At 42.0% G+C, this 24315-nt stretch overlaps 1 protein-coding gene across 3 annotated transcripts in view; it reads right to left on the bottom strand.

The window, feature by feature from the left end:
• The window catches only part of B4GALNT1 (beta-1,4-N-acetyl-galactosaminyltransferase 1), a 254061-nt gene that overhangs the window by 103421 nt on the left and 126325 nt on the right, over window positions 1-24315 (bottom strand). The window contains exon 1 of one of the 3 annotated variants that reach the window (XM_073613756.1): window positions 16693-16835. The exons of the other annotated variants lie outside the window; for them this stretch is intronic. Coding sequence (XP_073469857.1) covers window positions 16693-16736 — 44 coding nt within the window. The 5' untranslated portion in view covers window positions 16737-16835. Of the gene's footprint in view, window positions 1-16692; window positions 16836-24315 lie in introns of those variants that run through there. 3 annotated transcript variants of the gene reach the window in all.

Raw genomic sequence — 24315 nt, 5'->3', positions numbered from 1 at the left:
CTGGGGGCTACAGAAATGCCTGGGCATTCACAAGGCCTCAGAAGTAAATGTACAATGCTGCTACTACCAGCATAGTATAAACACAGAATTTACTAAGTATTGAACATTTCTTAGGCCCCTTTCACACATGCGGACCATTCAGACCGACTTGTTTACAACCAGCTAGCCCATACATGGATCGAAATTTGGCAGATACCTGCCGAACCAGCTGAATTTCAATCCATGAATGGTGATCATGCCTGTAATGTGAACCTGTGCTTTGCAATATAACTACAAGTTCACTTAAAGTGGAGTTCCACCTAAAAATGGTACTTCTGCTTTAAGGGAAGGTGACCCCCTGACATTTGGCATGTCATTATTGGGGGGGGGTGCGGAAGGGTTCCAGCTCCCACTTCCTCCTGGCGCCGGAAGTCAGCTCACCTCTCCCCCCTCCCTCCAAGCAATCATCTGGGACACTTGACAGGTCCCAGATGATTGCCCAGCCAGTCACAGCGCGCCGCGCAGCTCGCGCATGCACAGTGCGTGCCCGGCTGTGAAGCCACAGCCGGGTGCCCACAGCGACAATGCCAGTGCCACAGAGAGGAGGGGGAGATGAGCGGGGCTTCGTTCCCCCGCATCGTTGGACCCTGGGACAGGTAAGTGTCCAATTATTAAAAGTATTTGCAGTATCTGCAGTATTTGTAGCTGCTGATTTTTATTTTTATTTTTTTTAGGGGAACTCCGCTTTAAAGAGGAACTGCAGTCTGCTCACAAAATCTGTAATAAAGACATCTTTGCCATTCTGAAGCTTCCCTCCAACCACTTTGCATATTATTTTATATTTACTGTGATTCTGTACTTGCCAAATATGCTGCATAAATCCCCCTCCACTGAGTCTGGCTACAATCATTTTTTTAAACTATAGGCAGCTGAAGTTGCTGCCTGTTCACTTCCTGGATTTACACAGACACACAGAGGCACACCTCCAGCTCTGCAGCTCTCATTGGCACTCTTATGACTCATCCCCCCTCCCTTCCTGGCAAACTCTCACAAGAGCGAGAGAGATAGCTGTGCATGATATCATAAGCCTAGTTTTTTTTTACAGACAAGAAACAGGAAGTGGGCTGTATAAGGTATTTACTGGCAAAAAAAATGTTTTACTATCCAAAGTTAAAACAACAAGGGCAGAAGATTTACACCCCTTTCACACTGCGGGCATTAGCGGTAAAACACCGCTAGTTTTAGCGGTGCTTTTCGCCCGTTAGCAGGGCGCTTTTAACATCTGCTAGCAGCTGAAGAAAAGGTTAATAGCGCCGTGTTGCGGCGCTACAGCAGCACTGCCCATTCATTTCAATGAGCAAGGGAAGTGTGGAAGCGGTGAAAGCGGTGTATACACTGCTCCCGCCCCGCCCCAAAGATGCTGCTTGCAGAACTTTTTTTCCCGTCCTGCAAGCGCACTGCCCCAGTGTGAAAGTACTTGGGCTTTCACACTGGGGTGGCTTGAGAGGCGCTTTTCAGGTGCTTTACAGGTGCTATTTTTAACGCTAAAACACCTGAAAAGCGCCCCAGTGTGAAAGGGGTCTTAATAGATAGAAAGATGAAAAATTACCGAATTTACGCTTTAACTACTTGAAGACCAGGCCTTTTCTGGCACTTTTTGTTTACAAGTTTAAATCAGTATTTTTTGCTATAAAATCAATTATAACTAGAGGTACACCGAAATTTCGGCTGCCGAAAATTATTGGTCGAAAACTGTGTTTTTTCATTCGGCCGATATTAAAAAACAGCAGATACCGAAAGGGGGCGGGGTCTGCTCCGGGTGCCGCCTATTGCGGGGGTGTCCCTGGTGCGCCCCAGTCCTCCAATCCCTCCTCCTCTCCTTGCCGCGATCTCCGTGTGTCATGAAGCTGAATTGTCGGGGCCGTAGTAACAATGTCCCGCCTCCTGTGATAGACGGCAAAAGGATCCAATGGCGGGACATTGAATCAGTGTGACATGTCACAGGAGGCGGGACATTGTTACTGCGGCCTGGGCAATTCAAACCCTGCTCTGTGACACACGGAGATCACCGCTGATCCAAGCACAGGCAGGCTTCCTCTAATGTTTGTGGTTATATCTTACATATGTGATGCAAACACAGTTTACATATGCTTCTGCGCGTGAGCACGGAGAAATGGGGGCATTTTAATTTTTAATTACTTTTATATTTTAATATAAACATTCCTTGTAATAGAAATACCCTCCCCTTATGAGGAGATCTGGGGTCAAAAAGACCCCAAATCTCCTTTTTACCTTTAAAAAGTGGATGTAAACCTGAAATTTTTATTTTATTTTTTTTAATATCATACTGCAGAGTATAAGATTTCCTATTATTTGAGCCCAGTCTTGCCACACAGAGTTAATCCATCTCTGAGCAATCCTTTTTTATTGTTCAGTGAGAAAAATCTTGACAAACAGAAAAACTTTGCCAAATCCTCCCCCTTGCTGTGAGTGACAGCCTAAGACACAGGCATTATTTTTTAATTCCCTCCCCCACTCCTTTCTTCAGCAGCTCTGCAGGGATTGGCTGTTCCACACCTCAGCATGATTTGGCATGCTGAAGTCATGTGGTTACTTTCCTGTCTTTTCACTGGATGTTAGAGATCATAACAGAAGTTCAGTAGAAGTTCAGTGTTAGAAATAAACAGGAGAAAATGCATATTGACAAGGGGAGTGTAGAGGTGGGCGGGGAGTTTACTGACATCACAACTCCACCCACTGAGCTCCAGACAACAGACCCACCCACAGAACATGCAGTTTTTCGGGTCTAATAACAGACAGACAGAGGGGAGACATTTGACAGGTAAAGATACATGCAGGAGGCGTGTATATCCTTATAGATAACCCCTATGGCAGTAGTTTGGAAAGGATGACATTGGGTTTACATCCACTTTAAAAGCAAAAGATCTAAAAAAAAAAAAAAATGTTTTAATCTTTTGCTTTTTAAAAATGTACTTCCACCCTGGACCAGAAGTGACATCATGACGTAGCTCCAGTCCATAGAGGCCATATCTAGTCTTTTATCTCCTCTGCGAACAGTCAGCCAGTCGGATCATTCTTCAGGCAATCCGACGAAAACGGTAAGCCAGAGAGACACCGAGCCGCTCAGAATGCTTTCAGCCCAGGTCCACTCCAGCACCGGTTCCCGCATTGCTCCTTTCCCACAGGCAGTTCAGGATGTGAACCGCTGCGGGTCTCATTACATTGTTAATGACACCCCCAGATTGGCTCACAGATCGCAGTGGGAACTGTGAACTCGCACAGGAATCAGATCGCGTAGGTAAGAACACCTATGTGATCCGATTTCAGTGTGGGGGAAAAAAAGTAGTCATACTTTTTTTCCTGCAAATCTAATGCGAGTTCAGCCCTACAACCGTATGGCTGAACTTGCATCTCACAGACATCGCATGTGATCGGCACCTGCAGTGCGGGTGCCATTCACATGCGATGTCTAAGATAGCAGCAGTGTGAACCTGGACTCAAGAGAAAGCCAGACACTGGCTGAAAAGAACAATACCAGGGTTATGACTGATATATATATAGTCATTATCCCAGTAAACCACTTGCAAACTGCAATGTATATATACGTATTGCGGTCAGCAAGTGGTTAAAATGGTTTTAAACTCTGAAGGCTTTTTATCATAATGCATTCTCTGTATTAAAGTGGTTGTAAGCCTCTGACATGAAATATGAATGAAGCATATCCCTAGTGTGTACAATCCAGAGTGCTAAGTGTCATTTCTGTCTGCTGCCACATTCCTCTGCTATAAGGATGATTCACTTCTGCCAAGTTTTCCTATACAAGGAGAAAAAAAAAAGACAGAAGTTTTCCTATGCAAGGATAAAAAAAAGGTGACAGAAGTTTTCCTACACAATGAGAAAAAAAGGTGACAAAGTGGGGATGCCAATATTTCTTAATGGCACCCCAAACGCGGTGTGATTTTGCTGGGATTGTCAAGCGACAAATCGCGGTTAAATCGCAGCAAAAATTGCGACCACAAATGCTCTTCGCTCTGTGCCAAGTTTTGGTACATGAGCTTCTTTTTGAGCGTTTTTAAAGCGGAAAGGAGGCCCATTCAAATAAATGGTGCCGCTCCAAAAATGCTCAAGTATAAAACAAAAAAAAAACTAAAAAAAAAAAAAAAAAACGAGCGGCTGCAGATCGCTCAAGTGTGAATGGAGCCTAAGACATTTTACAACTTTTCTTTTTATGTGTCTGGAATGTAATTAACTGAGGTAAATTGAGGGCTCCACTGCCATTCCAAGCCCATTCCCTTCCATGCCACCCTGCTTGGCAACCAGAAATGAAGATGAGAAACCTTGTGTAAGCTTCAAGTCATGACTTGGAGTTTACACAGGACTGAGGACTATCTCCCTCCCATGTAACAGCATCGGGTGGACAACCACCAAGGGTTTCTTCATGCAAGATGCATTAGCAATCGTTCTTCTGAATTTTCCAATACTGGTATGGATAAAAAAAATAAACTGCAACAGGGTGCCCTGCCTCCCCTTCAGTACATTTACAACATGGTGCCCTGACACCCCTTCAATCCATCCCAACCCACAGTTTTCCCACTCCATTTCAATGGCTGTCATACAAACAGATTTTTTTTTCTTCATAAACTCAATACCTGATAAAACTAACCTATCCTCTTGACTGACTCAATTTGAGTCCCTGCTCAAGATCCCCCCCCCCCCCCCCCAACAAAAATATGTCAATTATATGCTATATTCTTGTCATACACCCATTCTTCACTTCCCAAATATATAGACCAATGGTCAACAAAACTTAACCCCTCTTTCTCAGGAGAGGACTGGCCTTTACCTTAGCATATCAAAAATGCTTGGCCAGTAAAGCCCGCCAGACTAGCTTTAGGATTGCCATTTGATGGTATAGATGCCTCAGTGTTCTTCACAAATCCCTAGTTCACAACCAATGATAGAGATATTGAACTCATCCATTAAACATTACCCATACCTGATGGTTTCGTACCCACAAAAAAGATTTCTGGAACAAAATGTTTATACTTTTTCCTAAAGCCATCATTATCACAATCCCTAACGCTCTTCAAATTGTCCTGCCATCTGTGTTCAAAGGACCTACAAGAAACAACAACAAAAGGAATCCTTGGACACTTCTCTATGTGCCCAGAACAGTTATCCCTTGTCATTGCTCACAACAAACTACTGGAATGGGTCAATCAACTAAACCAGCATTTCTCAATTTTATTTCTGTTTCGGCAAGTTAAAGTGAATTGTAAAGGTGTTTTTACTTTTAAAATAACAAACATGTTAAACTTTACTGCTCTGTGCAAAGGCACGCAAGTCTGCATGATTTAAAGTGGTTGTAAACCCTTACAATCCACTTTTTACTGCAGGTAAGTCTATAAAAGGCTTACCTGTAGCTACCCAGGATATCTCCTGAACCTGCACGGTTTAGGAGACATCCCCTGTATCAGCATGTGCCGACGTCTTTGGCACATGCGCACTGAAGCAATTGCACTTTTGTGCCGTTGCTTCAGTGAGTGTGTCATCGCAGCTCTGGCCAATCACAGCACCAGAGCCCACAATACCCGAAAGGCACTCCGGGAGTGATGTTGCCAACCGGAGTTGTGTACTGGGACAGCTGAGGGGGCTTCTATCTAATGTGAGTATTTCATAATGAGCTAGTATGCTATGCATACTGGCTCATTATGCCTTTGTCTTGCAGGTTTTCTTCTTTTTTTAGTGGGTTTACAACCACTTTAAATGTAGATAAATGTGTTATTTTAGGACTCTATACAGTCTTGTGTTTTATATTCAGGATCTATTTTGTCTTAAATGTTGCGTTTGTGTGTGCTAATAACCACTTTTTCGTAACTTTTAAAAAAAATATATAGATCTTGCATACATTTCCATTAGAAGAGAAGGTGAGGCTGATTTCCTGAACCCACCTAAAATTCAAAATGAAATAAAAACAAAAAACATACTAGTCCACGAAGTCCAACACTTTCTGCGTTGCATCTGAAATTCTCTGCTCATACCTCACCATCTTGAAAAGAGATCCTGTGCATGCGCAGACACACTGAAGGTCTCTGCCAGGTCTAGGCCTGCTCATGCACAGAAAAACTCGGGGATCTCCTTGGCAGAGAACCAAGGTGTGCCTGTGCATGCCTGGGATCTTGTAATTGAAACACTGCAATGATGTCTCCAGGGATGTGATCCCAGGCGGCAACAGGAGGCCATACAACGTCATCATCGCCTAGGTAAGCATTCATGGAAAGCAAAAAATTAAAATAAATAAATAAATAAAAAATGTAATCAGTTACAATTTTTTTTTTCAATTGTTGACGTGGAGTGGGGAAGGGGCGTATGAGACGAAGATGTTTTCAGGAGTGACGGTTGCATTTAGAAATGCAATAAAATTGTTGCAGTGTTCATACTGAATACATAATCATGTGCAGATGAAATTCAAAACCCTCAACTGATTTTCACATAACTGGATAATTAAAATCATCCCCAATACTTTAGTAAGTAACCTATACTTTAGGCTCAATTAATAAATCTAACACATCAAGATAAGGATTCTTATTTAAAATATAAAAAAATGGCAACTGGGTCCAATGAGATGTATTCGTATAGTACATTGAGTTTTGGTTTGATGTTGGTTTTGGCAGTTATTGCTCCCACTCCATTTTCCTGTTTCTTAAAATATGTTTTTCTTGTTCTACCTCCTTAAAATAACTGAATGAGCTGCAAAGCCTGGAACCGGCAGAACAACTCATAAGCACAAAGTTCCAGTGAAAATCCCCAGCAGGTTTCATGCAGGTCGGGCTCCTCCCAAGCACAATGTAATGTGGTTTATCCATCACAATAAAGAAACAACAGACATGTTCTGCTGGCGAGGAGGCGCTGTCAGACATGGCAGGTTGGAGCAGGCAGAAGAGGTTTTTTTTTTTTTTATTTTTTTTTACGGATGTGGTAACCAACAAATCCAGATAACAATACAGAGAGGAAGACCGAACATATACCCATTCACTGTAGAGTGTAGATGTCTCACACCTGTAATGTCGCTTTCAGCAGCCCTGGACAAGAAAGTATCTTATTAACCCCTTGGAGCCAGCGCCTACTGGCCCTTTAAGGGGTTTAGGATGCCAGGAGGCCGGGCAGGGTTTAGAATCATGGGACTGCCATGATTGGCTGTCACATGATCGGAAAGCTCCTGATCGCAAGCAGTGATTGTGAGCTTTCCGTTAGCCATTGGTAACTGTGCCAGGAGCATGCAGGGCGCACGCTCTTGGCACTGCTGTATTTGCCCTAATGATTGTAAATATGCAGCTGTTTGGCTCCAAGGCCCACCCACTGTGAGGCCGCATGTACTGTCGATGCATAGGGGATAAAGCAGATTTTCACCCTAAGGGCCAGTTCACACCACATGCAGTCCAGTGCGTTTTTTTTTTTTTTTTTTTTATCAAAAACACTTTTTATTCTTTATTTTTAAATTTTTGTTTTTATTTTATTCCTATTTTGCATCTTATTTTATTATACTTTATCATGCTCTAAATTATTCAGTTAGAATGGGTTTTTTTAACAATGAATCTAGAATTGTTAAAATGTTAAACTGTAAAATGGTCCAACTATTCATCCATGCTTAACAATTACTAATACGTTAAGAGTACAAATTATTATTATCGGATGAACCGCACATACTGTATTCTTCACCATTCTTCCAATATAAGCGTTATTTGACACATTCTGTATGATAACCTCTTGTTTGTAAAAATTATCCAGAAAACAATAAAAATTCTGATAACAAAAAAAGCATGGAAAGTAGTTTTATATGATTTTTAATGGCATAGTTCACACCACTGCTTGCAGTTCCAGTGCATTCCAGTTCCAGAAAAAATGTAGAACATGCTGCATTTTTCCTGCACTGGACTGTACTGGAACACTGTAAAAAGCATCAAAAACGTACTGGAATGCACCGAAACGCACCGAAAACACACTGGAACACACGTCTTTATTTAAAGTTAAGAAAAAAGAGAGGGAAAAAATGCACTGGACTGCATCAAAAACACATCCAAAATGCACTGGAACGCATCAAAGACGTGTTAAAATCGCGCATGCTGAAAAGCATCTGGAACACACCTGGACTGCATTTCTATGGTGTGAAGTGGCCCTAAAGGGGAAGTTCTGCTTTATGCTCCCCTCTCCCTCTTCTTATTTTGGCACTTTTTTTGTGCGGGGGGGGGGAGATCAGATCCTGTCTGGTCTGATTGCCTATGGGATTCAAAAGAAAATCCTCCTTCCCCCACCCGCAACCTTACATTATAGGTACCAGAAGGCATTCACAAAGCACAGCGCAGCTTACACATGCACAGTGGGAAGCCGGATGTGAAGACTGGGGAAGAACTGGCCCTGGTGAGGACAGCACTGGATCCCTTGGGCCCCTGTTCATATCTGAGTGTTTTGTCATCTGAAGCAAAATGCCTGAAGCTCACAAAAGTATAGGAGCTTCCTTTTTGGCAGATTACAGGCGTTTTCTGCTTTTTACATTGGTGCCCTTTTGACCTGTACAAATTGCGGCAAAAATTGTGCGACTTTCTGCCTGAAAACAACACGCCTAGGTGTGAACAGAGCCTAATGTGTGGCTAGCTGTTGATTCCAGCTGCAGTGAGCAGGGGCGGTGTGATACATATTTTACTGCATCACACATCTCCCTTTTTCTTTTTTTTTTGTGTGAACTATATGTGAAACGCACAAAGTGAAGCTGCTGTACAGTGAACCGTAGTGCCTTTCTGTGCACTGTGAGAAAATGCAGCATGTCTTCATTTTATCTCTGCTCACTGCACTGCAGCTCTGGAAAACACATGTGTGTGTCCTAGCAGTGACTGGCATTCTTTCAGTGTAGAAGAATGCCAGTCACAGCCCTATGTTTGAACGGGCACTTTGGGTTTACATACATTTTAACAAAAAAAAAAAATAGTGGTTATGGACACACACACAACTTGATAAGGGGTATGTAATTGTAGGTGTGAAAACAGCAGATGGTGGGGTGTACTGGACTAAGGGCTCGTTTACACTTGCGTTTTACTGTCCACGATAGGACAGCTTTTGACAGAGTGGCAAGAAAGTGTCTGACAGGCATCCAGGAGGCAATACTGTTGCTTCTTGAATGCCTGTGTGTCTTTTGTTTTTTTGACACTGAATGGCTTTTTTCAATGGAAGTACTCCACCGCAACTGCGGGCTTAGCTTTGTCTCATGTTTTCACTTGAATAGGTGGCGGTTGGCAGCAATACTGCCCACTGGGATCACAGGGGGTAATTTTTGCCGCACTGTGACACGAAGCGCCACAGCATATACAGTGCATCCGGAAAGTATTCACAGCACTTCAATTTTCCCACATTTTGTTATGTTACAGTTTAATTCAAAAATTGATTAAATTCATTACTTTCCTCAAAATTCTACAAACAATACCCTATTATGACAATGTGAAAGAGGTTTGTTTGAAATATAAATAATAAAAAAAAAATTACATGTACATAAGTATTCACAGCCTTTGCCATGAAAATTGAGCTCAGGTGCATCCTGTTTCCACTGATCATCCTTGAGATGTTTCTACAACTTGATTGGAGTCCACCTGTGGTAAATTCAGTTCATTGGACATGATTTGGAAAGGCAAACACCTGTCTATAGAAGGTCCCACAGTTAACAGTGCATGTCAGAGCACAAACCAAGCCATGAAGTCCAAGGAATTGTCTGTAGACCTCCGAGACAGGATTGTATCGAGGCACAGATCTGGGGAAGGGTACAGACAAATTTCTGCAGCATTGAAGGTCCCAATGAGCACAGTGGCCTCCATCATCCGTAAATGGAAGAAGTTTGGAACCACCACGACTCTTCCTAGAGCGGGCTGCCCAGCCAAACTGAGCGATCGGGGGAGAAGGGCCTTAGTCAGGGAGGTGACCAAGAACCCGATGGTCACTCTGACAGAGCTCCAGCGTTTCTCTGTGGGGAAAGGAGAACCTTCCAGAAAAACAATCATCTCTGCAGCCCTCCCCAAATCTGGCCTGTATGGTTGAGTGGTCAGAGTGGCTCCTCAGTAAAAGGCACATGGCAGCCCACCTGGAGTTTGCCAAAAGGCACCTGAAGCACTCCCAGACCATGAGAAACAAAATTCTCTGGTCTGATGAAACCAAGATTAAACTCTTTGGCCCAAATAGCAAGCGTCATGTCTGGAGGAAACCAGGCACAGCTCATCACCTGACCAATAACATGCCTACAGTGAAGAACAGTGGTGGAAGAATCATGCTGTGGGGATGTTTTTCAGCGGCAGGAACTGGGAGACTAGTCAGGACCGAGGGAAGATGAATGCACAGAGACATTCTTGATGAAAACCTGCTCCAGGGCACTCTGGATCTCAGTTTGGGGTGAAGGTTCATCTTCCAACAGGACAACGACCCTAAGCACACAGCCAAGATAACAAAGGAGTGGCTACGAGACAACTCTGTGAATGCCCTTGAGTGGCCCAGCCTAGAACCCGATTGAACATTTCTGGAGAGATCTGAAAATGACTATGCATCGACACTCCCCATCCAACCTGATGGAACTTGAGAGGTCTTGCAAAGTGGAAAGGGAGAAACTGCCAAAAATAGGTGTGCCAAGCTTGTAGCATCATACTTAAAGAATTGAGGCTGTAATTTGTGCCAAAACAAAGTATTGAGCAAAGGTTGTAAATAATTATGTACATGCAATTTTTTTCATTTTTTTATTTTTAATAAATTTGCAAAGATTTCAAACAAACTTCTTTGACATTGTCATTATGGTGCATTGTTTGTTGAATTTTGAGGAAAATAATGAATTTAATCCATTTTGGAATAAGGCTGTAACATAACAAAATGTAGAAAAAGTGAAGCGCTGTGAATACTTTCCGGATGCACTGTATACAACCCTATCCAGCTGCCTTTGCAGCTTAACCTCCCTAGCGGTATTCCCGAGTCTGGCTCGGGGTGGATTTTCAGTACCAAAAGCGGTAACCCCGCGCCAGACTCAGGATCGCATCGCAGGATCCATGTAGATCCTTGTAGAGGTTACTTACCTTGTCCCCTGGATCCTGCGATGTCTCCCCACTGTGATCTGCGAGCCGCCGTGTCTCGCTCACATCACAGTGCCGAGCTCCGTTCCCTGCGAGCGTTGCGATGCACGGGGACGGAGTTCGGCGCCAAATTCAAATAGTAAAAAACACAGTATACTGTAATCTTACAGATTACAGTACTGTATCAAATAATTACACATCCCCTTTGTCCCTAGTGGTCTGTCCAGTATCCTGCATGCAGTTTTATATTATAAATACTATTCTTTCTACCAGGAAACTGGAGATTGTCCATAGCAACCAAAAAATGTCCGTTTACGTCAAAAGTGGCTTTAGACCAGCTAGAAAACATCGATAATAAATTAGAATCACTTGCAGAATTGAGCGATAGTGATTTGTGGGGAAATTCGTCATCAAACACTAAAAGTAATGACAGCGACAATTCTGCAACTGAGCAAATTTCAGTGTTTTTGATTTGATTACATTATTGAATAATTTTTATTATATCATTATTTGTTATAATTATTTATTATATTATAATTTTTTATTTCATTTTTTAAACTTTATCATACCCGGGATGTCTATTAGACTTTTGTTTGGACAGATTTAAGTGTGTTATTCCTAAGAATTACAGGCCTACAATATAAAACGCCAAATTTCCGTACAAAATAATTGTACCGCTTTCAGCATCAAAATCTGAAATAATCATACCGCCAGGGAGGTTAAGCCACCTATTTTCACTGTTCCCATCTACAAATGTAAGCTAACTGATATGCCTACAAACAGAGGAGTCATGAAGGAAAGTCCAATAGAACTGTGATGTGGTAGTGATAAACTTTGTACATTGCAGTGAATAACTTAGGCTTCGTTTATGCTTGCGGTTGGGGGGGTCAGTAAAAACACTTGATTTATTGCTGCCTCACCCCAAAAACCCTCCTCCTAAATTGCAAAAGCAGCAGAGTATTATCCCCTGTTGCGTTCAACGTTTGGTATTGAAATTGAATGGGCCCGGGCAACAACCACGCTTGCAGCACAGTGATGCAGATTTTTAGGGGTTAAAACAGGCATTGAGAAGGTGAACGCCTCCTCGCCACCTGGCAAATACCTTCAGAAAAGTAATTCACCACAGATCACTCTTGATAAGGTCACACCAGTTTAAACAAGCTCCTAATATTCAGTGAAAGGTCACCAGATACATATTGGAAAGCTTCTATATGACATTCATTTGACAAGAGCAATGTCTAAGGCCCCTTTCACACTGCCGTGACTTCAAAGTCGTGCACTTTTACTGCAATTTTGTGGCCACGATTTCAGGGAATGCCTGTGTAAACTTGAGGTCTATGGACCTCAACTCGCATCAAAGTCGGACCAAAGTAGTGCAGGGACTACTTTGAAGTCGGTGCGACTTGAATTCGCACAGATATGAATGGTACTCTTTGGGAATCATGGGGCACGACTTGTCATGCGACTTGTGTGACTTGGGACTGCAAAGTGTAAAAGGGGCCTAAGAAGGCAGTGCAGATGTGTGTACGCTTTCAACAGGTAACCTTTTTACTGATCACTTCATGGGATTTATAAAAAAAAGAAGAACAAAAGGTTTGTAGACAGGTGGGGCTATGAAAGGAAAAGCAGCAGTTACTACACAAACAGAAGCATATCACTTTAGTTAATAGGATGCCTCTGTGCAAGAGACTGAGAGCAGAAATAATTGTACTATCTGACAGGTGATATATAGCTGAACTCCAGCAAGATATAAAGGACAAATTAATGCAGCCCGGTAACATCTTTAACCACTTGAGGACTGAAAGGATTTAACCTCCCTGGCGGTATGATTATTTCGGATTTTAGGTGCTGAAAGCAGTACCATTATTTTGCATGGAAATTTGGCGTTTTATATTGTAGGTCTGTAAATCTTAACAATAACACACTTAAATCTGTCCAAACCAGAGTCTAGTAGATATCCCGGGTATGATAAAGTTTGAAACACAAAAACATAAATTATAATATAATAAATAAAAATAAATAATTAAAAAAAATTTAAAAAAATAGTAATAAAATAAATTTCCCCACAATTCACTATCGCTCAATTCTGCAAGTGTTCTAATTTATTATCGCTGTTTTCTAGCTGGTCTAAAGCCACTTTTGACGTAAAGGGACACTTTTTGGTTGCTATGGACAATCTCCAGTTTCCAGGCAGAAAGAACAGTGTATATCATGTAAAACTGCATGCAGGGCATGGGCCAGAGCACTGGGGACAAAAGGGATGTGAAATCATTTCATACAGTACTGTAATCTGTAAGATTACAGTACTGTATGTGTTATGATTTTGACAGTTTTTTGAATTTGCCGCCAGGATCCGCCCCCCGTGCGTCGCGCCGCTCGCAGGGAACGGAGCCTGGCACGGAGAGGCTTCGGAGGAGGACGGAGCCCTCGGACACTGCGGGGGACATCGCAGGATCCCGGGGACAAGGTAAGTAACGCCGCCCCAGGATCCTGCAATGCGATCCCGAGTGTGGCTCGGGGTTACCGCTAATGGTACTGAATTTTAACCCCGAGCCACACTCGGGAAAACCGCCAGGGAGGCTACTGACCAGGCCAATTTTTTGCGATACGGCACTGCGTTACTTTAACTGACAATTGCGTGGTTCTGCCACGCTGTACCCAAACAAAATTGATGTCTTTTTTTTTTTCCACAAATAGAGCTTTCATTTGGTGGTATCTGATCACCTCTGCGGTTTTTATTTTTTGCGCTGTAAACAAAAAAGCCTGACAATTTTAAATAAAAAAACAATACTTTTTACGTTCTGCTATAATACATATCCAATAAAAAATTAAAAAAAAACTAATTTATTCATCAGTTTAGGCCAATTTGTATTCTTCTACATATTTTTGGTAAAAAAAAAAAAAAAATCGCAATAAGCCTATATAGACAAAAGTGGAGTTACTCTTTAAGGCCTCATTTGCACTTTTTGGGGGTGGTAAAAATTTACAGTTGAGTTGTGTTTTTTAACACCCCCACCTGCTCCCCCTTTAGCAGCAAAGGCAGCGGAGGGGGGAGTACATATGCCGCAGCTGCAATGCTTTGAATCATGTTGCAGCCGAAATGCTCCCTGCTGTTGTGTTCAGTGAACAGTACTGTCTGCTGAATGTGATCCAGTCAACTAAGCAATGGGCGCGGTGGCGGTGCACTAGTGCCATGTTTAGGGTTTAATACAGGCGGTGAGAAGGCGATACAAAGCCTCCTCACTGCCTGCCAAATGCCCTCTGAAGAGCGATCTGAATGGATCAGAGCACAATACTAGCATAGAATACCCTTCAGATGCACTGGGGCTAGGCTTACAGTTATTCCCTTTGCAACACACAAAAACAAACCTAAAATGCCTTGTTTCTTGTGGTGTCAGTTCACCGTGCGCAACGCCACAGTGATGGATAGACTTGTACTAAAATGTCACTCAAGATGCGGCTTGCTGGTATGAATAAGCCCGTATGTATTTTGAATAGAGTGTAAGAAACTGAATTTGACCTGGTTTCAGTCTCTTACAGTCCCTATGCAGCAGAGCTCAACTGGGAGGAGAAGCAGCACAAGGAGCCAGCCAGTTGTGTTGCAGCATCCATGTGCTGACAAGGAACTTATATAGTAGTATATAGCTATAGTAGGATAGCAGAGAGATTAGCAACTCCTTCAGTCATGCGTTTTTGACTCTATATGCCAACAACATATGTTTTTCAGGCTTTCCCATTTAAGTTTATGAGGCCAAAATACACAATTCTGCTCTTGTCTACAAGTCCTGCATATCAACACACAAAGAAAGCTTCTAAATCGTCCAACTATGGTTCTCTAAATGTGAATGGGCACCCGCTGTCCAGGCTTACGCTATAAGCACGTCTCCTATCCTGCATGACAGGGCAGAGCAGTGTTATTTTCAGGACTTGATGGACAGAAATAACAAAATTTGGGCAGGCATGTATGTATTTTATCTGTGTATTTAACTATTTGTATGGAGTTCAGCTTTAACCTCCCTGGCGGTATGATTCTTTCGGATTTTAGGTGCTGAAAGCGGTACAATTATTTTGCATGGAAATTTGGCGTTTTATATTGTAGGTCTGTAAATCTTAACAATAGCGCACTTAAATCTGTCCAAACCAGAGTCTAGTAGATATCCCGGGTATGATAAAGTTTGAAACACAAAAAGATAAATTATAATATAATAAATAAAAATAATAATTTAAAAAAATAAAAATAAATAGTAATAAAATAAATTTCCCCACGATTCACTATCGCTTAATTCTGCAAGTGTTCTAATTTACTATCGCTGTTTTCTAGCTGGTCTAAAGCCACTTTTGACGTAAAGGGACACTTTTTGGTTGCTATGGACAATCTCCACTTTCCAGGCAGAAAGAACAGTGTATATCATGTAAAACTGCATGCAGGGCATAGGACAAAGCACTGGGGACAAAAGGGATGTGAAATCATTTCATACAGTACTGTAATCTGTAAGATTACAGTACTGTATGTGTTATGATTTTTACACTTTTTTGAATTTGCCGCCAGGCTCCGCCCCCGTGCGTCGCGCCGCTCGCAGGGAACGGAGCCTGGCACAGAGAGGCTTCGGAGGAGGACACAGCCCGCGGACACTGCGGGGGACATCGCAGGATCCCGGGGACAAGGTAAGTAAGGAGGCACCAGGATCCTGCAATGTAATCCCGAGTGTGGCTCGGGGTTACCGCTAATGGTGCTGAATTTTAACCCCGAGCCACACTCGGGAAAACCGCCAGGGAGGCTACAGCATTTACACACCCAGAAGCTTGTAGCGAGATTAAACTCCTAAACAAAAATGTTTTATATTGCTGCTTACCAATCTGTAAATGTAGTGGCTGCATTTGTTTTCTTCTCCTTGCTATTTAGCCCTTAACACACTGCCTGTCTTAGGGTGTCTCCACTAGCTACTAATGCAAGAATTCAGCTAACATCCCTCTAACTGCCACTTTTGCTGGACAGCTTGGTATGGTAAAGGAAGCTGAAAAACAACAGACTAACTGGCAGGATCACTAGGGGAAAAATAAAAGAAAATAAGACTAAAAAAATAAGTCCATTATGTTCCAATAAAATACAGGAACATAAGAAAATATTTATAAAAATGTGCAGAGCTATCTCTCCTGTGAAACGACATGAACATTTGTTCTGTGTGAATGGGGGCAACGTTTAATGTTACCAGGTTATTATTTTTCCATGCCAAATGGTTTTTCCAAGTATTTGGGAAAATACCATATTATGTCCACTAGATGAATCTGAAGATCATAGTAAATAAGTAATAATTTCCTATGATCATCTGCTCCATCTAGTGGCCATAATACATATTTTTCTGATTCACTCTATGAATAAGACACATTGGACCTGGAGAGAAAATAGCCTTGTAACATTTGATTTTGCCCACATTTACACAGAACGAATGTACATAGGTTTTGCCAGATAAATGGCTCTTTAAATATTTTTTCTAAATTTACCCCAAGGTGGAAGGTTCTTGTAGGGTGATTCTGCCAATTAAAAAAGAGGGCCATATATGATATCATACAGCTGGTTGTTCTACAGAAAATAAAATACCTTCTATAGGATCCTCTGGAAAACATATGCTGTTTGACTTTCATCGTTCATGCTTGGCAGACTGTGCTGAGAAGTGGCATCCAACTTGTGCTGATGACATAATCACCTCTTATGATACGATAAATACCATTTACTACATACAATCTTGGAACTGCACTTTTTTCTGGAACTTTGCCCTTTTGAATTACATGTGGTCTGTCAGGGACTGGAATTGGTAGCCTGCACGCAAGTTTGTTGCATCAATTTGAGCCCTATAACAGTGATAGGGAGGTCACATCAAGACATGGTTTCATAGCAGCCTTTATCAATTTCATGGTGATATATGATATACAGACCGTGAATGATCTCCTGCCTAATATACCTCCTCTGGACCACTGTTGACTCATTGTACTATTCTGGCTACCTTTACCCATTCGTTGGATATACCAAGGGACCAGTGCTTATTCCATTTTATCTTTGTGCTTTTTTCCAAGATTTAGGTCCGACAAGTAGGGTTGCCACCTTTCCTTCAAGTCAAACCCGAACACTTTAGCGGCAGACAGAATTTTTTTTTTTTTTTTAATAGTATAAACTATACATATATGTATTTTGCAATTCAAAAACATTTCTAATCATATTAAGTTAATCACAAGAGTCCCCCTTTACATCAGAGTCCACAGAGTTAACTTTTACATCTGAATCCACAGAGTTCCCTTTTTACATCTGAACTCGCAGAGTTCCCTCTGGGGGACTCTGCTGACTCTGATGTAAGGGAGAACTCTGGGGACTCTAACATAAGGGATGCTATGGGAACCCTGATTTAGGGGGAACACTGAGAACTCTGATGTAAAGGGGAACTCTGATGTAAGCGGTGCTCTGAGAAGCCTGATTTACCTTAGTGTATTCACTCAGAGGCAGGAGAGAGAAGGGACTTCAGTCACAGACAGGGATGGATGGATGGATGCATGGGGGGCTCACTCACACCTTGGCAGTCAGCACCTCTCATCCAGATGTATCTGAGGCTGCTGGACTTCAAATTTCCAGCCCACACTTTCCTTTTCTGAGGCACGGCGCCTGGGCAGACACAGAGGGGTAGAGGCGGGGAGGAAGAGGAATAGATCTAGCCTTCTCTCCTCTCCCGTCTGTGTGTGGGGGGTGGGGATTGTTAGTGCTGGCTTTGGGCAGTGTGAAAGAGAGTGTAACAGACAGACTCTCGGCTTACACAACTGCAGCCAGTAACCCTGCTGGGAAGCTATAGTCCTGTCTGAATAATGTATCCAGGTCTCAGGCGGTCTGAAACCCGAACGCATGATTCCAAACCCGAACTGTCCGGGTGAATCCCGGACAGGTGGCAACCTTACCGACAAGCCCAGGACCCATCTCATGCTGGAAGGCAGCCAAGCATTGTTCCACACATAAGCATCCTATCTATCATCCTTTTTACTGTTGTTACTTAGGATATTTACCAGTAGTGTGTACATTTCTTGTTAATTACTCTATTATTTTCGGCCACTGGATTTGGGTATGTATGGTGAACATTGAGTATTTAACAGCATGAATGTCACGTTTGCATGAATACATTTTATTACATTGGCTATTTTCTATGCTTTTAAAAAACTCGTTTTTGACATCATTTGTACAGTGGGCTGTGGTTCTATTTATACTTTTTTGGTGTTGGTAGACCTCATACAGGGTTTTTATCTCAAGTTTTCCATCATGCTATTACCGAGATCTCCCACTCCATTCCTCCCTTCTCTTATGTTTAGAGAGTTATATATATATATACACACACACACACTGTTTTTTCAATGGATATTATAGGTTTTAGGAAGCATCACCTGGAGGGATCCTTGTTTTAGTTGTTGTTTGACTTTCTCCTGAGCTCCAGGTGGCTCTTAACTCCCTGATAGAGTGGAATGCCAGGTCCTGTTGTTTGCCCACAGTACAGATGAAGGACAATGCTTTGCATTTATGAATAGCTCTGGGAATGAAGTCCATGGAAACACACCCATAAGTTTACAAGCTGTGGATATCATAACACTTGGTATTAGATAACACATCATGTATAGACATGCCCTTATTCTGGTTTTACCAAATGAAACAATTACCACCATTTTCTGTCACAAGATCCAATAGCTTATAATGATTATAAATACTATGCCATTGAAAATTGAACACACACCATTTCTAAAGAAATCTATTGGATATCTGTACACCTGGTTGCTAGGTCCAATAGGCTGTAACTTTTTTTTTTCCACCCATTTCCAATAACTGAGCTTCTGGGGCACAATAGAACTGATGAAGCGACATATTATATGCGGGATTTAAAGAACTGACTACAAATTACAGTTAGGATCTGTTGGAATCCCTTAGTAAAATCCATCAACTGGTACTGTGGTATGGGGTTAAATCTCAGCACCATTAGCGGTAACCCCAAGGCACATTTGGGATTGCATTGCAGAATCCTGGTACAGTATACTTACCTTGTCACCAGGATCCTGCAATGTCCCCCCCCTCGCTGTGTCCTTCGCCAGATCATCCGCCCGATGTCCTGTGTTGCAGGCTTCGTTCCCTGTGAGCGACGGGACGCATGGGGGTTGCAATTTCAAAAAGTACAAAAAATATAACAGATACAGTACACTGTAATCTTACAGATTATCTTACTGTATCAATTTATTTCACATCCCTTTTGTCCCCAGTGCTTTGTCCAGTGCCCTGCATGCAGTTTTATATTATATATACTGTTCTTTCTGCCTGGAAACTTGAGATTGTCTATAGCAAAATAGTGTCCCTTTACCTCAAAAGTGGTTTTAGACCAGCTAGGAAGCCGCGATAGTAAATTAGAATCACTTGCAGAATTGAGCGATAGTGAATCGTGGGGAAATTCATTTTATTATTATATTTTATAATTATTTATAGTTATTTATTATATTATAATTTATGATTTCATGTTTCAAACTTTATCATACCCAGGATGTCTACTAGACTTGTTTGAACAGATTTAAGTGTGTTATTACTAAGAATTACAGGCCTACAATATAAAACACCAAATTTCCATGCGAAAAACAATGTACTGCTTTGAGATTCAAAAATCTGAAATAATCAAACCGCCAGGGAGGCTACGGGCAGATTATTAATGTAGCATTTACTTCCTGGAATCCATCTGTCCTTAGCTCAGGCATAGAAGCAGAAGGGTTTGCTTAGCTGAGAAAACCCCTCCTCCCCTCCCGAGGACTCCTGGGAGGTATAACATAATTTTGGCCTAGGCCAGAAACCAGGAAGCAACTGAAGAAATATAAAATAAAAAGGTTAAGAAAATCGAATATACCTTGCTATCTATTAACTAATGCTAGCAGCATAAGGATTAAAATAGTAATGTTGGTTGAGAGAGATTCATTCTGCTTTAGGTTGTCAGCCCTGTAAATTTTCTACTGAAATCAACATAATAATCTTCCCAGAAATGTGAGCACACCTTTACAATAGGTGTGGCAACTGGATGTGTTGTAACTGAAAAAATAGAGATAACAACCTCATTGCTGTAACTACTGAATGAAGTAAAAAGGGAGGACAGACCATATTGGCCCCATAAAGAATGAGGAAGGATATCTGGTTACAAAGGATGGGGAGATGGCAAAGGTATTGAATTTATTCTTCTCCTCAGTCTTCACGAGTGAATCGGGGGGCTTCAGTAACCAAAACTGCAGTGTTTATCCTCATGACACAACACAGGAAGCACCTCCATGGTTAACAGAGGACGGAATTAAAATTAGACCTGAGAAACTTAACATTAATAAATCACCGGGACCAGATGGCTTGCATCCGAGGGTACTTAGGGAACTCAGTCAGGTGATTGCCAGACCGTTGTTCCTAATTTTTACAGGCAGTCTATTGACTGGAATGGTACCAGCTGATTGGAGAAAAGCCAATGTAGCACCAATATTTAAAAAGGGCCCAAAAAACATCCCTGGGAATTACAGACCAGTTAGCCTAACATCAATAGTATGTAAAATCTTGGAGGGGATGATAAGGGACTATATACAAGATTTTAGTAATAAGAACGATATCATTAGCAGTAATCAGCATGGATTCATGAAGAATCGTTCTTGCCAAACCAATCTATTAACCTTCTATGAGGAGGTGAGTTGCCATCTAGATAAAGGAAGGCCCGTAGACGTGGTGTATCTGGATTTTGCAAAAGCATTTGACACAGTTCCCCATAAACGTTTACTGTACAAAATAGGGTCCGTTGGCATGGACCATAGGGTGAGTACCTGGATTGAAAACTGGCTACAAGGGCGTGTTCAGAGGGTGGTGATAAATGGGGAGTACTCAGAATGGTCAGGGGTGGGTAGTGGGGTTCCCCAGGGTTCTGTGCTGGGACCAATCCTATTTAATTTGTTTATAAACGATCTGGAGGATGGGATAAACAGTTCAATCTCTGTATTTGCAGACGATACTAAGCTAAGCAGGGCAATAACTTCTCCGCAGGATGTGGAAACCTTGCAAAAAGACCTGAACAAATTAATGGGGTGGGCGACTACATGGCAAATGAGGTTCAATGTAGAAAAATGTAAAATAGTGCATTTGGGTGGCAAAAATATGAATGCAATCTATACACTGGGGGGAGAACCTCTGGGGGAATCTAGGATGGAAAAGGACCTGGGGGTCCTAGTAGATGATAGGCTCAGCAATGGCATGCAATGCCAAGCTGCTGCTAATAAGGCAAACAGAATATTGGCATGTATTAAAAGGGGGATCAACTCCAGAGATAAAACGATAATTCTCCCGCTCTACAAGACTCTGGTCTGGCCGCACCTGGAGTATGCTGTCCAGTTCTGGGCACCAGTCCTCAGGAAAGATGTACTGGAAATGGAGCGAGTACAAAGAAGGGCAACAAAGCTAATAAAGGGTCTGGAGGATCTTAGTTATGAGGAAAGGTTGCGAGCGTTGAACTTATTCTCTCTGGAGAAGAGACGCTTGAGAGGGGATATGATTTCAATTTACAAATACTGTACTGGTGACCCCACAATAGGGATAAAACTTTTTCGCAGAAGAGAGTTTAATAAGACTCGGGGCCACTCATTACAATTAGAAGAAAAGAGGTTTAACCTTAAACTACGTAGAGGGTTCTTTACTGTAAGAGCAGTAAGGATGTGGAATTCCCTTCCACAGGCGGTGGTCTCAGCGGGGAGCATTGATAGCTTCAAGAAACTATTAGATAATCACCTGAATGACCGCAACATACAGGGATATGTAAGGTAATACTGACACATAATCACACACATAGGTTGGACTTGATGGACGTGTGTCTTTTTTCAACCTCACCTACTATGTAACTATGTAACTATGTAAGTAAGCTGGTAATGACTCAATTGGCTCAAATCAACCTACGAACAAATTGCGTTTTGTTGGGCGTACTATTTACGCAAACAAATGACATCCTATATCCACTGATGACATCATATATCCACTGATGACATCATATATCCAGTGTCTCTAACACAAGTAAAAATGTATGTGGTTTTAGTATTACAGTATAGGTGCAGCTATGCACTGAGCAGTTTGGCAGGAGTTGTAGGACATTTGGTTTATTGCTGGTTATCTGGGTGACTGCTACAGCAGTTTTTTTTATTATGCAGATTTAATCTGAGCACTTTGATTTCATAACAAGTATGTGATAAGGAATTTCCTAACAACTACAGCACTGTGTGTAAAGGGATTAATTATTAATAGATGTTTACTTGCGATTAATAATTACTGCATTTTAATTGGCGAATAACTATGCTATTTCATTGTTACTAAATAACTTGGCCATTGAGCCCGGGTATTTGTTGATAAAATGTAAATGGTACCATTTACAACCTTTACAGGCTGAAAGAAAAACTGTCTTGTGGGGTTCTATATAGGGGATCTTCACCCTAGGAACAAAAAAATTAAAAGTTAGCAGCTTAAAATACTGTAGCTGGTGGTTTTTAATAAAAGGACACTTACCTGTCCAAGGATCCAGCACTGTCCTCACCCGGCCCTTTGGTGGTTTTTGGGTCCTTTGGAAAGCCAGCTGTGACTCCTTGCGGATTCACAGCCAGCTTCCCACTGCACATGAGCGAACCATGCTGTGCTCTGTGAATGGACCCACAGCCTTCTGGGACCTGTAAACTGTCCCAAGAGGCCTCAGGCTTAAAGTGGTGTTCCGGACGAAATTATACTTTTTAAATAAAAATACCACTATAATACACAAGCTTAATGTATTCTAGTAAATTTAGTCTGTAAACTAAGGTCTGTTTTGTTAGTTTATAGCAGTAGTTTGTTATTTTATAAACTTACAGCAGGCCGTGGCCATCTTAAGTGTGGGCATCTGAAGCCAGACTGTATTTCTTCCTGCATCTCAGCCTTGCAGATCTCGCACATGCTCAGTGCAGCACAAGCAGTGTAATAGGTTTCAGGTCAGGTTTCCATAGCAACGGCAGTGTCAGAGAAGTTGCCGCCCCTTCCCAGAAGGCATTGCAAACAGGAAATGATGCGATGGGCCACGGCCAGGGAGGAGGAAGTGAAAAATGAATACAGCAGATATACAGTAGGTGCTGAGAAAAAAAATAAAAAAAATATCCAATTCGTTTACAGTGCACAGTTTAGTGAGGGATGCTGAAGAGTTGTAAAAGTGGGTGGAACTCCACTTTAAGGGGGAGAGGCTTGGATTGCCTAGGCAATCTGTGCGGAAGTGAGAGCAGGTACCTATCAAAACTACGGTAGGTACCCGCTGAAGTTGAAGAGGAAGCAGAAAGGCGGAACTTCCCCTTTTGGGTGAAGTTCCGCTTTATAGAGGAACTGCAGTCTGCTCACATAATTTCTAATAAAAACATCTTTGCCATTCTGAAGCTTCCCTCCAACCACTTTGCTTATTATTTTATATATACTGTGATTCTGTACTTGCCAAATATGCTGCTGAAATCTCCCTCCACTGAGTCTGGCTGCAACCATTTTAACTGTGCTGCTGCCTGTTCACTTCCTGGATTTACACAGACACACACATATATACACACATACAGTATCTCACAAAAGTGAGTACACCCCTCACATTTTTGCAAATATTTTATTATATCTTTTCATGTGACAACACTGAAGAAATGAAACTTTGCTACAATGTAAAGTAGTGAGTGTACAGCTTGTATAACAGTGTAAATTTGCTGTCCCCTCAAAATAACTCAACACACAGCCATTAATATCTAAACCACTGGCAACAAAAGTGAGTACACCCCTAAGTGAAAACGTCCAAATTGGGCCGAATTAGGCATTTTCCCTCTCCAGTGTCATCTGACTCGTTAGTATTACAAGGTCTCAGTTGTGAATGGGGAGCAGGTGTGTTAAATTTGGTGTTATCGCTCTCACTCTCTCATACTGGTCACTGGAAGTTCTACATGGCACCTCATGGCAAAGAACTTTCTGAGGATCTGAAAAAAAGAGGATCTACATAAAGATGGCCTAGGCCAACTGAGCTGCAGCGCGGTGGCCAAGACCATACAGCGGTTTAACAGGACGGGTTCCACTCAGAACAGGCCTCGCTCAGACCATACTCCGCACACTGCATCAAATTGGTCTGCATGACTGTCATCCCAGAAGGAACCCTCTTCTTAAGATGATGCACAA

Source organism: Aquarana catesbeiana, linkage group LG02 (genome assembly GCF_042186555.1).
Source record: "Aquarana catesbeiana isolate 2022-GZ linkage group LG02, ASM4218655v1, whole genome shotgun sequence".
Lineage (NCBI taxonomy): Eukaryota > Metazoa > Chordata > Amphibia > Anura > Ranidae > Aquarana > Aquarana catesbeiana.
This window is presented reverse-complemented; position numbering and strand designations above follow the sequence as displayed.